The 13,258-nt window shown below is 56.6% G+C and overlaps 1 protein-coding gene across 2 annotated transcripts in view; it reads right to left on the bottom strand.

The window, feature by feature from the left end:
- Nucleotides 1–13,258, bottom strand: part of SRGAP3 (SLIT-ROBO Rho GTPase activating protein 3) — a gene marked incomplete at both ends in the record, with an annotated part of 75,470 nt that overhangs the window by 10,044 nt on the left and 52,168 nt on the right. The window contains 8 exons of one of the 2 annotated variants that reach the window (XM_084269775.1): nt 346–423; nt 782–842; nt 3,360–3,462; nt 5,902–5,929; nt 7,913–7,997; nt 9,342–9,539; nt 9,731–9,832; nt 10,334–10,555. In XM_084269775.1, the coding sequence (XP_084125901.1) occupies nt 346–423; nt 782–842; nt 3,360–3,462; nt 5,902–5,929; nt 7,913–7,997; nt 9,342–9,539; nt 9,731–9,832; nt 10,334–10,555 (877 nt within the window). Of the gene's footprint in view, nt 1–345; nt 424–781; nt 843–1,490; nt 1,522–3,359; nt 3,463–5,901; nt 5,930–7,912; nt 7,998–9,341; nt 9,540–9,730; nt 9,833–10,333; nt 10,556–13,258 lie in introns of both variants that reach the window. The other variant, XM_084269776.1, reaches the window with a different exon arrangement.

The raw sequence follows: 13,258 nt of genomic DNA, 5'->3' as shown, positions 1-13,258 counted from the left end.
TGTGGGTGGGAAGGGCCCTCAGCCCCACAGCAGCTCCCAGCCACAGGCAGGGACACCCCCACAGCTCAGGGTGCCCCCCAAGCCCCATCCAACCCAGCCTTGAGCCCTGCCAGCGATCCCAGGGCAGCCCCAGCTTGTCTGGGCACCCTGTGCCAGGGCCTCCCCCCTCCCCAGGAAGGATTTCTGCCTCCCAGCCCCTCTCCATCCCCCTCCTGCAGCTGAAGGCTGTTCCCCTGGGCCTGGCCCTGCACACGATGTCCAATGCACCCAGCACACACGAGCTGCCGCCGCCGCTCCCTGCTCAGCCACACATCCTGTCTGCTCCCGCACGCCCGGGCAACACACCTCTCTCAAACGAGTTCTTGATGTCGTTGACTTCTACCTGGGAGCCAGGGACTCTGAAAATGCCCTGCTGCTGGAGGCCTGAAAGAGAAGGAGGCTTTAGAAAAGACCTGTAACACTGTTACACCAGCTCACTGTGCTTTCTGACCCAGAACAGCAGGAACTAGGAGTGGATGCCCCCGGGAAGGCACGAAGGGTCAGCCTGCCATGATGCCTTTCTGCTCCTGTTCTCCAACCACAGACCCCCCAGCTCAAAGCCCTGAACATCTCCCCTTGGCCTGGGGCCTGAACACACCATTTAACCTGAGCTAACAAGACCCAAACATCTGCCAGTCGTGCAGTGAGACTGCACAGTCAGTGCCACTGTAAGTACAGCCCCCACACAGGGCTGTGGGCACCTCTGCTGTGCAGAGAGGTTCTGCTGCTGTTACCGACTTACCGTAGAGGTTGATGTACCGAATGCAGCTTTCCACCACGAGCGGAATAGCCTGGCCTGAATCCTTCACAAGGGAAAGAAGCAATTTCAAGTTACTCGTTTAGCAATAACAAAGCATAGGTAATGCATTAAAGGTGGCAAAAACAGAGCTCTGGAAATCAGTGCGTGGAGATTAGTAAGAGGACAGGCAAGAAAAGGAAGTGTTACACACGTCAAGCCATCGAAAGGTGCTGAGGATACTACGTGCACAGGAGTTATGCACAGAAAAGCTTCTGCTGGAGCGTGTGAAGGACTGCTGCTCACTGTCTGGCTGAGAAGGGACTGATGCAACGGGATCACAGCTATTCCATTTCACAGGGGTAGTGCCGGGCCGAAATAAAACTCGTGCTATACCTGTCTGATGAAATAAGCTTCCAGTAAGGGAGCTTACAACAGGATTTCCACCTAAGGAAAGAGCTGTTGTCAACAGATGCTAAAAAAAACCCAAACACCACAGTGTATTAAATTAACTGCCTGTCTCTGAACCTGTGATGAGTTTTGGGTTTTGTTTTGATGCAGCTTCTCTCCAGGAGAGGAGCTCACAGGGGACATGAGCTGTGCCTGACTGCCTAAGTGGGCATGTGTTTTCCTCAGGTCTTTGGCTGCTCTTTCCAGTGCAGCTGCATCTCTCTGGTTGATGCACTTGTCTCGGAGACGGGCCTCCAGTAAATACCTGGTTCCTCGTCCGCGCATTCCTCCTTCCTCTGAGAACACAAAAAAGCAGCAGAGCAGGGAAAAAAGAGAAGATGAAGCAAGGGTAAGTTCAGTTAGTTAGAGGTAAGCATCTCTTTGGGAGGCCATGAACGCTCAAATGCAATGGCAGCTTAGCGAGGTCCAAGCCAGGTCTTCAGGCTGTCCCCCTCCCTCCCAAGCCCCGTCCGCACGCTGCACCCGAGCCTTGGGACCTGCAGAAAGAGCCTCTCGGATTTCTTCCCTCCCTGAATATGTAGGAGCCAAGGCCAATGCCAGCCCCTGCCTGGGGCTCCAGGGGAAATGTGGGGGCATCAGGCATCCTCCCGCACCCCTGAGCCCTGCCAGATCCTACGTTTCCCAGGGCAGCCCCTGGCCCCAAGGACTGTGCCCCCGGGAGCCTCTGCGGGCGCAGGACAGCCCTCTGCTCACACAGGCTCCTGCTGTGCCTCATTCCTCCTCCACAGCTCTAACAGGCTGGACTTTAACAAGCATGACTTCTGTGAACATCAGTTTAAGCAAGGAATAATTACCAGTATTGAAGAGCTTACCAGCTCTGTCAGCCAGGCCTGCTGATGGCCCGTGGCAGCACACTGCTCATGAACTCTCCAGCTCATGGTTGCACCACAAGAGCCCAAGAGAATGAGCTGGAGCTGGACAATGCCTACTGGGCTCCCTAATCCTACAGCCTGCCACGTGCTCCCTATGGCATGTTCACTGGAGCTCTCCCCAGTGCAGGATTAAACGCTCTGCGCACTGGGAACAGCATCGCTTCCTCTGGAAATCCCCCCAGCAGCCAGGCAGGGGCAAAGTGCTGGATCTCAGAGGAGCAGCTTCTAGAATGCTGGAGATGTCCTCTGGGACAAATCCCACATCCACATCTCCCTTTTCCTGAAATCCCTCATTCTGGGTGGTTTCCTGGGATGAGCAGGGCCATTGGGGCTGCACTGCTACCAACTGCGTTCATCTGAGGTCAGCCCAGCTCCATCAGCCCACGTTTAGGCTGCGTGTTACCAGCAAGGGTCTGGAGGAGAGCACCCAGCAGCTGGTTAGGAATCGCTCTGCCCCAGTGCTGGAGGCCGGGCCCATGGGCCTGGCCGGGCACAGGCCGCAGCGTTCCGAGGTCCGGGCCTCCCGTGGCTCCACACTGCCATGGCCCATGCCTGTCCCCGTGGCAGGCTGTGGGAAGAGGCCTCCAGACTCCCAAGCTGCACAAGAGGGCAACAGCCATCTCCCAGCAGCCAGCACGGAGATGAGCCCGCCGGGTTATCACCAGTAAATCCTGTTACCAGAGGGTGAGGACAGCCTGTCTCCCCACCCACGCAGCCACCCGCACGCCTGGTATTTCAGTCCCAGGCTGCCTGTCCTTACAGCTGGGAGACGCTTGCTGGGAGCTGAGGACTCATTTTATCTTCCTCAGCCAAGGGGGAAGACAACCACCAGAAACGTGTGGAATGAGGGAAGGTGGGGGCTCTGCTGATCCTTCGCGGGTGCCGGGTGGGCTGTCCCTGCTGTCTGACCTCCCTTCCCAGCATGGGTGGAAGCTGCTGCGCTGGACGATGGCAGCACTCAGCCAAGAGCCCCTTGCGCTGCCCAGCTGGCCCTGAGTCACAAGGGTCCTCAGTGCCAGGGCACACAGGCAGCCACGGGCTGGGCATGGTGAGGAACACACGAGGGGCACGGGAGCTACGGAGAGAAATCGTCACCGAGGCAAAGGGCACACTGGCCACGTCAACCGGGTGCAGGGCGGAGCAGAGACCCCGTGCAGGAGGAAAGCAGGCAGCAGTGAGGACAGGAAAGCCACCATTACATTCACAGCGTTCATAAACTCTTACTGTCAGCCAGCGAGTACCTTAATGAAGGTTTCCATATTGCCGTTAAAGAGTTTATGATTATAGACTGAGAGAGGCCTAGGTCTCCTCATTTTCTGTGGCTTAGGGGGAAGACATGGGGGCCTGGGAGAAAATGGAACAAAATAAATCAACAAAACACCAACATAAATGCAGTGACAGGGTGAGATCTCAAAGGTTATGCCTGAGAACAGAAAAATAAATCAAACAGAAAATCCCCCTGTGAGGACTCGACACGCAGCTCCACACTCACAGCCACTCAGGCTTCAGCATCCCCCCGCTGCGTCCTGCCCCGTGGGCACCCCACAGCTCTGCATGGCTCACAGAGCCCACGGCACCAGTGAAGTGCCCTCTGCTTCCTCCTTCCAGCAGCCCAGGGCTGGCTACCGCAGCACTAACAGCCACCTCACTCCAGAGCTGGCACGGCCAAGGTCTCGCCTCACGGGCCCCGGGGCCGGGCTGAGCTGGGTGCCACAGGATGACAGCCCCGAGCAGATTCCAAGCACTCCCCTCTGTGCTACACTCAGCACTGCAAGCCCAGGTCAAGACTGCAGCCTCTATTTAAATAGTAAATTCAAAATAACCTGGATAGTAGGAACACTTAACAGCAATAAGCCAACCTACTTGTTACTTTCCATCCCTGCAACCCTGCGGTATTTCCCTATCTGATGGGCTCCAAACCCAGCAGCAGCTGCAAACAGCCACCTCCCCGGCTGCTTCCCCAAGAGTCCTGGTTCCTGCTGTGAGAACCCATCACCTCCAGAGCCAGGCGGTAGCAGGGCTGTGCCTACACCAGCCACCACGGCCCGAACCCACGGTGGCAGCTGGAATGCTCTCCACACAGAGCGTGCTGCAGCCAAGCTGCTGAACACAGCCAGCCACGACTGCCCTTGGTACCCAGAGCTGCAGACACAGCATCGAAACTGCTGCTCAGCGTTTGCGCTGGTACCAGGGGTGACATCTGAGAAGCAAAACAGAGGAGTTGGTGCTCAGCAGGACTTTTAACGCCCGCCTCCCACCTCTCCCTGCTCAGCACTCCGCTGGCCTGAGAAAACCCCAAGAGTATCTGAAGGGCTCAACGGATCCCTCGATAGAGGGAAAACAAGCTCCAAGTGCCCTCCACACCCAGGCCACAGTCACGTCTGTGGAGGGGAGGCCATGGCTGCAAACCAAACGAGTGCTGGGAGCCTCCAGCCAGTGTCCTCCCAGAGCTGCTGAACGGGCACATACGACTCACAGCATCGGTGCACACGTGATGCTTGTGCTCCACTGGTTCCTTCATCAGCTGCTTTAATTAAACAGTTTGACTCTACCCTCCTATAGCTTCTAACCCCTCCTCCAGCTGGTAACCAAGGAGCAGCAACGCCTGCTGACCTACCAAGCGCCCGCTGACCCTCAGCTGAGCAGCCTGTGCTGCAGACAGACCCAGTGCTGTGCCATCTCCCCTCCCCATCTCCCCTCCCCATCTCCCCTCCCCATCTCCCCTCTCTCCCCTCCTCTGGTGATGCCCTGCAGGCAGTGGGGCCTCAGCTGCTCTGCCTGCACTCCTGCCCTGCCTCACACAAGGAGGAGATTGTCTGGGATTGCTTAGTTTGTTTTCCTCTGGGAAGTACAAGCCTGGCTGAAACAGAGGCAAACAGAGGCAGTGGGGAGCTGTGCCCTCATCCCTCAGGGAGCTGCTCCCCATCCCCTCGATTGCTTTGGCCTGGACACCCCCACCCCAGGGCACCCACTGGCACACAAAGCACTGGGGGAACTCTTTCGGAGCCCTTTGGGTGGGCTTTCCTCAGGCAGCTGGAGCCCCTTGCAGGCTGCCTGTGCCCTGCCAGCATTTCCAGCATGGAATGGGGAGGGTGTGCTGGTATTGCCAATTTTATTAAACACTGAAACAGGGTTGAGAAAAGCTAACACAGAAGCTGGGGGGATGTTTGGAGGCTTTTCTGGCTCACAGCTTACTGCCAGCACAGCATCATGCATGTAACAAGCCACCAGTGCTCTGTGGAGATGCTCCACGGACTGGACATGGATCAAAGCCTCCTCCCAGTTACATTGACCCACTAGCACCATCTCCTGCTGCCGAGGGATGAAAGGCCCAATACAGGCATGCCCTGCACTCCTAGGCAGAGGAGCCAGAGCTGGGAGAGGGTTTTGGGGTCACATCCAAGCCCTGGCATGAACAGGGATGGTAGGGAGTGGGTGGACACCCTTGTGTTACACTGTCTGAACACGACCCAGCCCCAGCTGTGTGACGAGGCACCGCAGCCCCCCGCACTGACACAGCACCACAGGCACTCAGAGCCACTCAGCCAGGCGTTACACAGCAGCAGACCGGGGCCTCTCATCACCATCATCGATCCAGGTCAGGCAGCGCAGCCAAGCAGGGCAGTGCTGTGGGTGCCTGGGCTCGCCTGCCCCCCGGCCTGCCAGCACAGGGCAGGTGGCAGCGGGTTAAGCTGTGCCAGCAGCGAAGCAAACCACCCTTCCCACACCACCCCAGCAGCACCAGCCCTTCCCCAGAGCAGAGGAAGCGGCAGAACTGCTCACCTGGTTGTTCCACACTCGGCTCTCTCACCTGTGAAGAAACACAAGTTGCCATCAGCTCTCCACATCAGTCTCCAACGAACAACTGTGGAAACACATTCACACGGGCACACTCCCTTCTGGTTTGGTAAGCCCTGAGCTAACAGGTCCTGGGAAGAAGCAGCTGAGCACAGCAGGGGCCCTGTGGGCTGGGGGGATGCTGAGATTGTTGCTAGACAAACCACTGAGCAACATCTCAGAAATCCAAGACTCAGCCAGGAAAGAGGGAATCATCTTGAACCTTTAACAGCAGCAGGGATGGGCTTGCAATAGGCACCCATCCTGTGCACACCCCGAGGCACTGCAGCTGCAAGCAGCACAGAGGACTCGGAGCCAGGGAGCCCCTCAGGTTACCGACTGCCTCCCACAGCTCCACCACTGTTCTGTTCCCAGCTCTTCCCATGTGCTCACAGCCCATCTCCTCACCAGCAGGCAGACTCTGTTCTGACTGTCAGTATTTTCATTCCCTTCCTGTATTCCGAGCGCTGGGACGTGGTATAAACAGCAGCACATCACCCCTGATAAGATCTGTTCGTGTTTTAAAGTATTTGTCAATCTGCTGAAACCCCCCTGCACTAATTACTCATGCTGCTCGTGCCTCTCTCCCAAGGCCAGGAGAGTGATTTATTCTTCCTTTTTCTAAGACACTTGAAAGGAAGCATTTGGCTGCACATGCCTCCTTCCTGCTCTCCCTTGGCACCTGCAGAAAGCAGCTCGCAGCCAGCTCCTCACTGAGAGAGGAGAGAATTCCACAGGAGTGCTTTGCATACCCAGACTTCTTCCTAATGAGAACCAGCTCAGGCTGAAACGCAGCATTTGGCGTTCCTGGGCTAAATATTTGCTGAACGCCCACAGAGCAGGAGGATCCCACAGCCTGGGAGAAACGCAGGAAGCCTTCACGTGAGCATCTCCCATGGCTGCTACAGCACAAGGCTGGGGAATGAAAACGCCTGGCTCTTCCTCCTAAGAAGAGCAGCAGTCAGCTCTTGGGTGAGACACCAGGCTGGGGACTAATTAACCTTCAAGGGACTCCTCTGCTCTCACACCAATCCAGGGCAGTCTGAGCACTGCACTAACAAACCAACTCCTTTCCCTATTGAGATCTGCTGTGGTGAGGACACAGGAGGGCTGTCACTGCCCTGCTCTGCAGGGTGGAAAGGGGTTAAAGCAGCTTCAGGGAGCACTGAAGCTCCTGTGAAAAGAAATATGTCAACAGATTTCCCCGGGCAGCCTTCCTTGTGCTTCCTATTCTCTGACTTGGGCTGGTGTCCACTGAGGGGGACTGTGCTGGTTTAACCCTGGCTGGAGCCAGACACCAGGTCAGCTCTGAGGTGAGGAGCCCAGGTTTTGTACTGGATTGCTGCAACACAGCCATGGGCCATTTGTTTATTTGAGCTGAAATACATTCTCTCCTGTTGGAAAATGAGGACACCAACTACTGCTGGCTCTGTGGGATGGAGCCTGCTCGGGAGTGTGAGCTCTGCCCCAAACTCGTGAAAGAATCCGAGTGAGAGAAGCCTGCTAGGGAAGAGTCAGTTTTAAAGCAAGGACGATTCTGCAGTTCTGGCTTAGAGCAAGTCAATAACCTAGAGTGGCAGAGCAAGGGCCTGCTGCATGGCCAAGGCTGCGGGCAGCACAGATCAAGGACGAGAAAACACACGTGTTTGGGGAGAAGGGGGAGAGAAAGGGAGGAGCCTGGGGGCTGGACTGCCTGGGACTCTGCTGCTGGAGCAGTAACACAGCACTGTGGCACACACTGTAAGGCTCTGACAGATTTCTCCTCGTGCACCCCCAGAGAGGTGGGAATTGGGTCACATTCCAGGGAAGTAATGATTTTGCATGAGGCTGGTTAAACTCGGTAGCAGGAGCCAGCTACAGAAGCCATCAGTCACTCAGGCAGGCAGCAAACGGTGAGGCCTGGTTTAAAGCCACTGCTCATGAGGGAGGCTCCTCCCTGGGCTAAGCCCCCACTCACCTTCTCCCAGAGTCTGCTTCAGCAAGTCATGTTTAGCCTGGAGCTTCGTGATGAGGTTACTGCCATTCAGATACTCTTTAAACTTCTGGAATGAAAATAAACCAGACAAGGTGCGTTAGGCCTCCTGGCAAGCAGAGTCTGTAACTGATGTGCAGTCCTGCCTGGGGGGCTGCTGGGGGGGCTCGGGAGGCTGACAGGCTCTGACAAACCAGGCGTCGGAGCGCCGCAGGCTGAGCGCAGCCCCGGCACTGCTCGCGGCTCCAGCCACCCTCCTGATGATCTTATTAGCCCGGTCTCCTTGGTGCTGCACCTCCTGCCTGGGAACGCAAGGAGCTCCAAAGAAAAGAGTTCAAAGCAAGCTTTCTTTTGTCAGGCTTCTGGGAACGGCCTGGGAAATCAAAGAGGCTTTCCCTCTGCTGACAGCGCTCTGCCTTTGTGCAAGCAAGTGATGCAGAGCGAGAACTCCCAGCACGAGACCTTCCCAGGTCAGGGACCATCCAACGCTTTATGTGCTGGGCAATGCTGCCTGTGCAGCACAACTCCCTCCTCGTGGGGCTGCCCCACACCCAGTGACATGACAGAGTAACTTCACAGATGAGAGAGGGAGACTGAGGTGGAAAGTGAAAGACAGACAGTGGGAGAGATCAAATTCTTGCAGAAAGCATTCAGGAAAGCCAAGCCCAGCTCTCGACAAGAAGCACCATCTGGAATAACCATCCTGGGGAGAGAAAGCTGAAGCTTCCCCGTGCACACGTAACGTACCACGAGATGCTGTTAACTTTAGCCTGTTAGCCATGCCCAAACGAGGGCTCCTGCTGACCTGATAGCTTGTTTCTTACACTCCCAGTGCTGTACCAGAGCCAGCAGATCTGCCTGGAGGTGAGGGACTGGAGCAAAGCTTTGTGGGGGGCACGGCATTGCTGCCTGGTGCACACCCACCAGCCCAGCACTGCGAAGCCAGGTCTGAAGCCAGGTCACACAGCTTCCCCCAGCACCCAGCACAGGATGTGAATGAAACCGGCTCATCAGTGGGCCAAGGGCAGGTTTTAGCCCAGCAGGCCAGAGATGGGAGGTTTGGCTGCTGGTTCCAAACCGTATGGTCCCCAGAACAGCCACCAAACGGCAACACGCTGCAGGGCTGGCTGGAGCCCGCTGCCCAGCTCCGAGCCACTCCTTCCGAGCTCTCTGGGGTCTGGGGCACAACTGCCTGCTCCAATTGTTCCTCAGAAAGAAGAACGCAGCAGACACTGGACTGTGCGTCCCTGTGTGCTGCCCTGCCACTGCAAAGGGCATTCCAGCCCCCATCAGACAGACAACAAATATTAAAGAGACTGAATTGGTGCTTGCTCCTCACTAATGAGCACTGAAAATGGAACTCAGCCCTAGCAATTAATGCTTCGTGTCCCGCATCGCATGGGCAGAGACTCACTGTGAAGTAGAACATCTCTGTCTCCTGCTGGTTGGCTCTCCTCTTGGCGATGTTTATTTTGCTCATGTAGGTCTCTGAGGCGGCTGACTTGACGGACTCGGTGGAGCGGCTGTGCTGGAAGGCGTCCGAGACATCGAAATCCTCCACCGTCAGCATGTCCTGCAGCGTCTGCATGGTGGCATCCAGAGTTTTCCGCACCTACCAGGCACAGAAGGCAGCTGGGGTTGGAGCAGACCGGCACGGTGACACTCCCGGGGCCACACTCCTGGCTGAGAGCAGCTCCTCAGCACCAGGCTGGCTCCTGCGCTCGGCTCCACACCCGAGCACCCCACACCTCCCTGCACCCCGTGCCACGGGCTGAGCTGTGCTGCCTGCCAGCACCTTCTTACCTCCTCGTTCTCTATCTTGAGGGTGGCAAGTCGTGACTGGAGCTGGTGGTACCGCATCAGCAGCTCGGTCTGCACAGGCTGCTGGGCACTGACCTGGCACACCTGGGAAAGGGACAGGAGAGCTTTCAGCAGGCCATGCACTGACCACACACACACATTTACATACCTAAATGGTGCTCTCCAGCACTCACAAGCTCCCTGCAGCCTCCCCAGAGGCTGCATCGCCCGGTTTCTAATCAGCAGTGCCCTGGCCCCAGGCCAGCACAAACATTTTCTACCCAGCATTTGAAAGCTGCACTCTGAAGTCTTCCAATTACAGCAGGTAAATCAAAGCTCCACTTTACAAATCTGTTGGGCAGTTCAGCTGGAATCAAACCACAGGCTCCCTAATTGGGAGAGACACGGAGCAAGAGGCAGACTGAAAGGAGGAGCCCTAATGAGCCAAGTGTCTCATTAAGAAAGGAAACACGAAGAGCAGCGTGTGAAGACAGAGCAGAGGGATGAGGAGTCAGAAATCAGCTGGTGATGGTTATGAGGAGGGAGGAGGAAGCCAGCCCTGGCCAGGCTCAAGGCACTTGTGCAGTCCCTCAGTGAGTACACTACCTCATCCCCCATGTGAGGCTGGAACTCGAACTTCAGCGGAGGGCAGAAGACCTGGTTGCACATGTCCATGATGGTGTGCTTGTCGCTCCGCGCGTCCAGGTTGTCCACAGCGTTCTCGATGATGTCCAGCCCCTCGTGGCGGGAGGTCTCCAGGTTGTACTCAGCAGACAGGTACGTCCTGAAGGTGCGAGCGAGGCTGGCGTGGAACCCCAGATCACAGCACTGAGAAACACCAAGGAAAGGTCTGGTCACTCCAACTCCCATCCTTGCTCTGGAACATCATGTGGATGTTAAACACCCAAACAAAGTGTTGTGTGTCCCAGAGAAACGCCAGCCCCGTCTACCAGGGTGTACTTAACTGCAACACCCTATCCAAAGGGAAGAAGGAAACAGGATAAAGAGGGAGCAGGGAACAAACAGGGACCCTCACCACAGCACCAGGGATTAATACCCTCACCGGGGAGGGTGCTGGATCTTCTCAGCCAGGACAGAGGAACAAGCCCATCTGAAACCAGGGTTCCCCCTGGCTGCCTGCTCAGGGCCAGCATGTCCATGTGCCCTGCCATCAAAACCCTGCACAGCTTCTCACACAAAGAAAACACTTCCCAAAGTTATCAAACACGATGATGGGTGTGCAAGGTGGCAGGGAAGAACGTGCCCTGCAGTGTGCAAACCCTTCTCTCCTCGCCAGGAAGCCTTCCTCCCTCACCACGGAGCAGCTTCTCATGCATCACTGATCGTTCTCATGTTCACCTTGGGGAAAATGATACAACTCGGAGCTAATTGCTGCCAAAATACTGTACATTAGACAAAAGCCTGTTTTTAAACTCTCTTCTCAGTGTAATTGAGTTTGGCATGTTAAGTACAGCAACAGCACCGGGATTTGCTGCTCTGAATGCTTACTCAGAGCTGAGCAGAGAGCAGCTCCTAGCAGCAGCAGCCCTCCTCCGTCCTGCCAGGAGCCCTGCACAGCCCAAGCCTCCGTGCCCACCCACTGGCCCTGCTCTGGGCAGGGGGCAAGGATGGGCACTGAAGCAGCACCCAAAATTTGGAGGTCACTGGAGGCTGTTCTGCACAGAAAGGCAAGGATGCTGGAAGCAGGAGCACAGGGCACCAGCCTGAGCCACCCTGCTGGGGCTGCAGCACCGAGCTGACCACTGCCAGCGCATCACCACTGCTGCATGGGAGACACCACAGGGTTGGTATCACAGAGTTGAGATGCTTTGCTGCCACACAGCTTGAAGAATGAGTAGAATCCTCACTGCCTGAGCTGTAATCAAAACCACCCGGCACAGTCCGGACGTGTGTGCAGTGAGCTGGCCTCAACCGACAGCAGCCCCACCAAAACCACTGCGAGAGGGACCAGCACGGCACAAAGAGCTAGAGAAAAGAGAAGGAGGATTGCTGGAGTAATCTCAGCAACCCAACATGAGACCTGCCTGTCGGCAGCAGCAGCAGGCCCTGTTGGGAGCCAGCATTTCAGAGGCTCCTCCAGCTCTGCAGCATCCACAGGCATCACTGAACTGATGCAGAAAGAAGTGATCTGCACCAGCAGAGCAGTGTGGATAACTCACAGGGAAGTATGGAAACTCAGCTGGTGCCACAAGCAGCTCCAGCCAAAGAAGTCATCTCATGCTTTCTGCTGATCTGAAGAGACAACCCTCTGCTCAGACCGAGTCACAGGCAGAGCGCTGGTGGCTTTAGTCTGTGCTGGAAGCTGCAGTGAAACCACACAACCACAGCCCATCCATCCCCATCCAGCCCTTTACAGCTCTGGAACCACACAGGCAGCAACGAGGGGGTTGCAGGAGCCATCGAGCGATCATAATCCACCTTTTATCTGCTTCTATTTAGCTTCTAATCTTGTTAGTTGAAAATATGGGCGGTTAAGGACTGGTCTAGCTCTGCCTTCATAAATCAGCAAGCAGCACAAAAACCTGAGGAATCGGGGTGAATTTCTCTCCACTGCTGAGGAGACGCTGTGCTGTGAGTGTCCCAGGAGACCACTTCAGCACCAACGCCCGCACGCCTGCTCCAGGCTGGCACCCAGACCCTGCTGAGCCGAGAGGATGCAGCCTGCAGCTGCCCTGCTCTCCTCAGCCCTGTTTCACCGCTCCCTGCGCGCTCCCAGGCAGGGCCGGGCAGCCCGGGCTGCGTGTGGCATCCCCAAGCTGCAGGGGACGGGAGCTGAGCCCCGCGCTGGGATCTGGCCCCACAACCCGCCCGGTTTGGCACGGGCAGCTGGGGGCTGCGGCAGGCGTGGAGTGGGGTTCAGGGCTGCACCCCGGTGCCGACGCCAGAGGGTGACCTGCTGTCTCCCCACATCCACCGACTGCTGCTGTGCCCTGTCAGCGGGACTGGGCCTGGTTCCCAGCCCATCTCCTGCCCCACCAATACCATTCTCCAGCCCCTTAGGAACCACTGCTGCTTCACTGCAACCAGCAACAGCAGGAGGAGAGATCTGCCTCTGCCCAGGGGTGGGAGCTCCCAAAGCATCCCAAACTGAGCTACTGCAGAGGAAAATCGCTGAACACCACAGAATCCGAGGGGATGGGGCTCAGGTTACTGCCAGACGCCTTTGGGAAGAAATTCCACGTGAGATCTTCCCTTTCCTTTGCATGCTGAGCTCACTCAGAGGCCAGCAGGCACTGGCAGTGCCCAGAAATCAGACACTCCTGCACACCAGGGCAGGGGCTTTGCGGGTGTGCTGTGGGCCATGAGCACTGTGACGGCAGCTTCCCACCAGTGCCCCAAGAAGCCAGGACAGAGCAGGGATTCCCAGGAAATTCTGAGGAACACACAAAGGGGAGGGGAAAGGGAAAAGAAAGGAAGAAAAAGCAGCCTTCAAACTCCTGCTCCCAGCTCCAGAACAAATGGCATTTTCTCACCCCTCTCATCCCTTTGATGGAAAATAAATTAGAACCA

Source organism: Gallinula chloropus (assembly GCF_964237585.1).
Source record: "Gallinula chloropus genome assembly, chromosome: 12".
In the NCBI taxonomy this organism is placed as follows: Eukaryota; Metazoa; Chordata; class Aves; order Gruiformes; family Rallidae; genus Gallinula; species Gallinula chloropus.
Note: the sequence above shows the minus strand (reverse complement) of the source record. Positions and strands in the feature narration are given on the sequence as shown.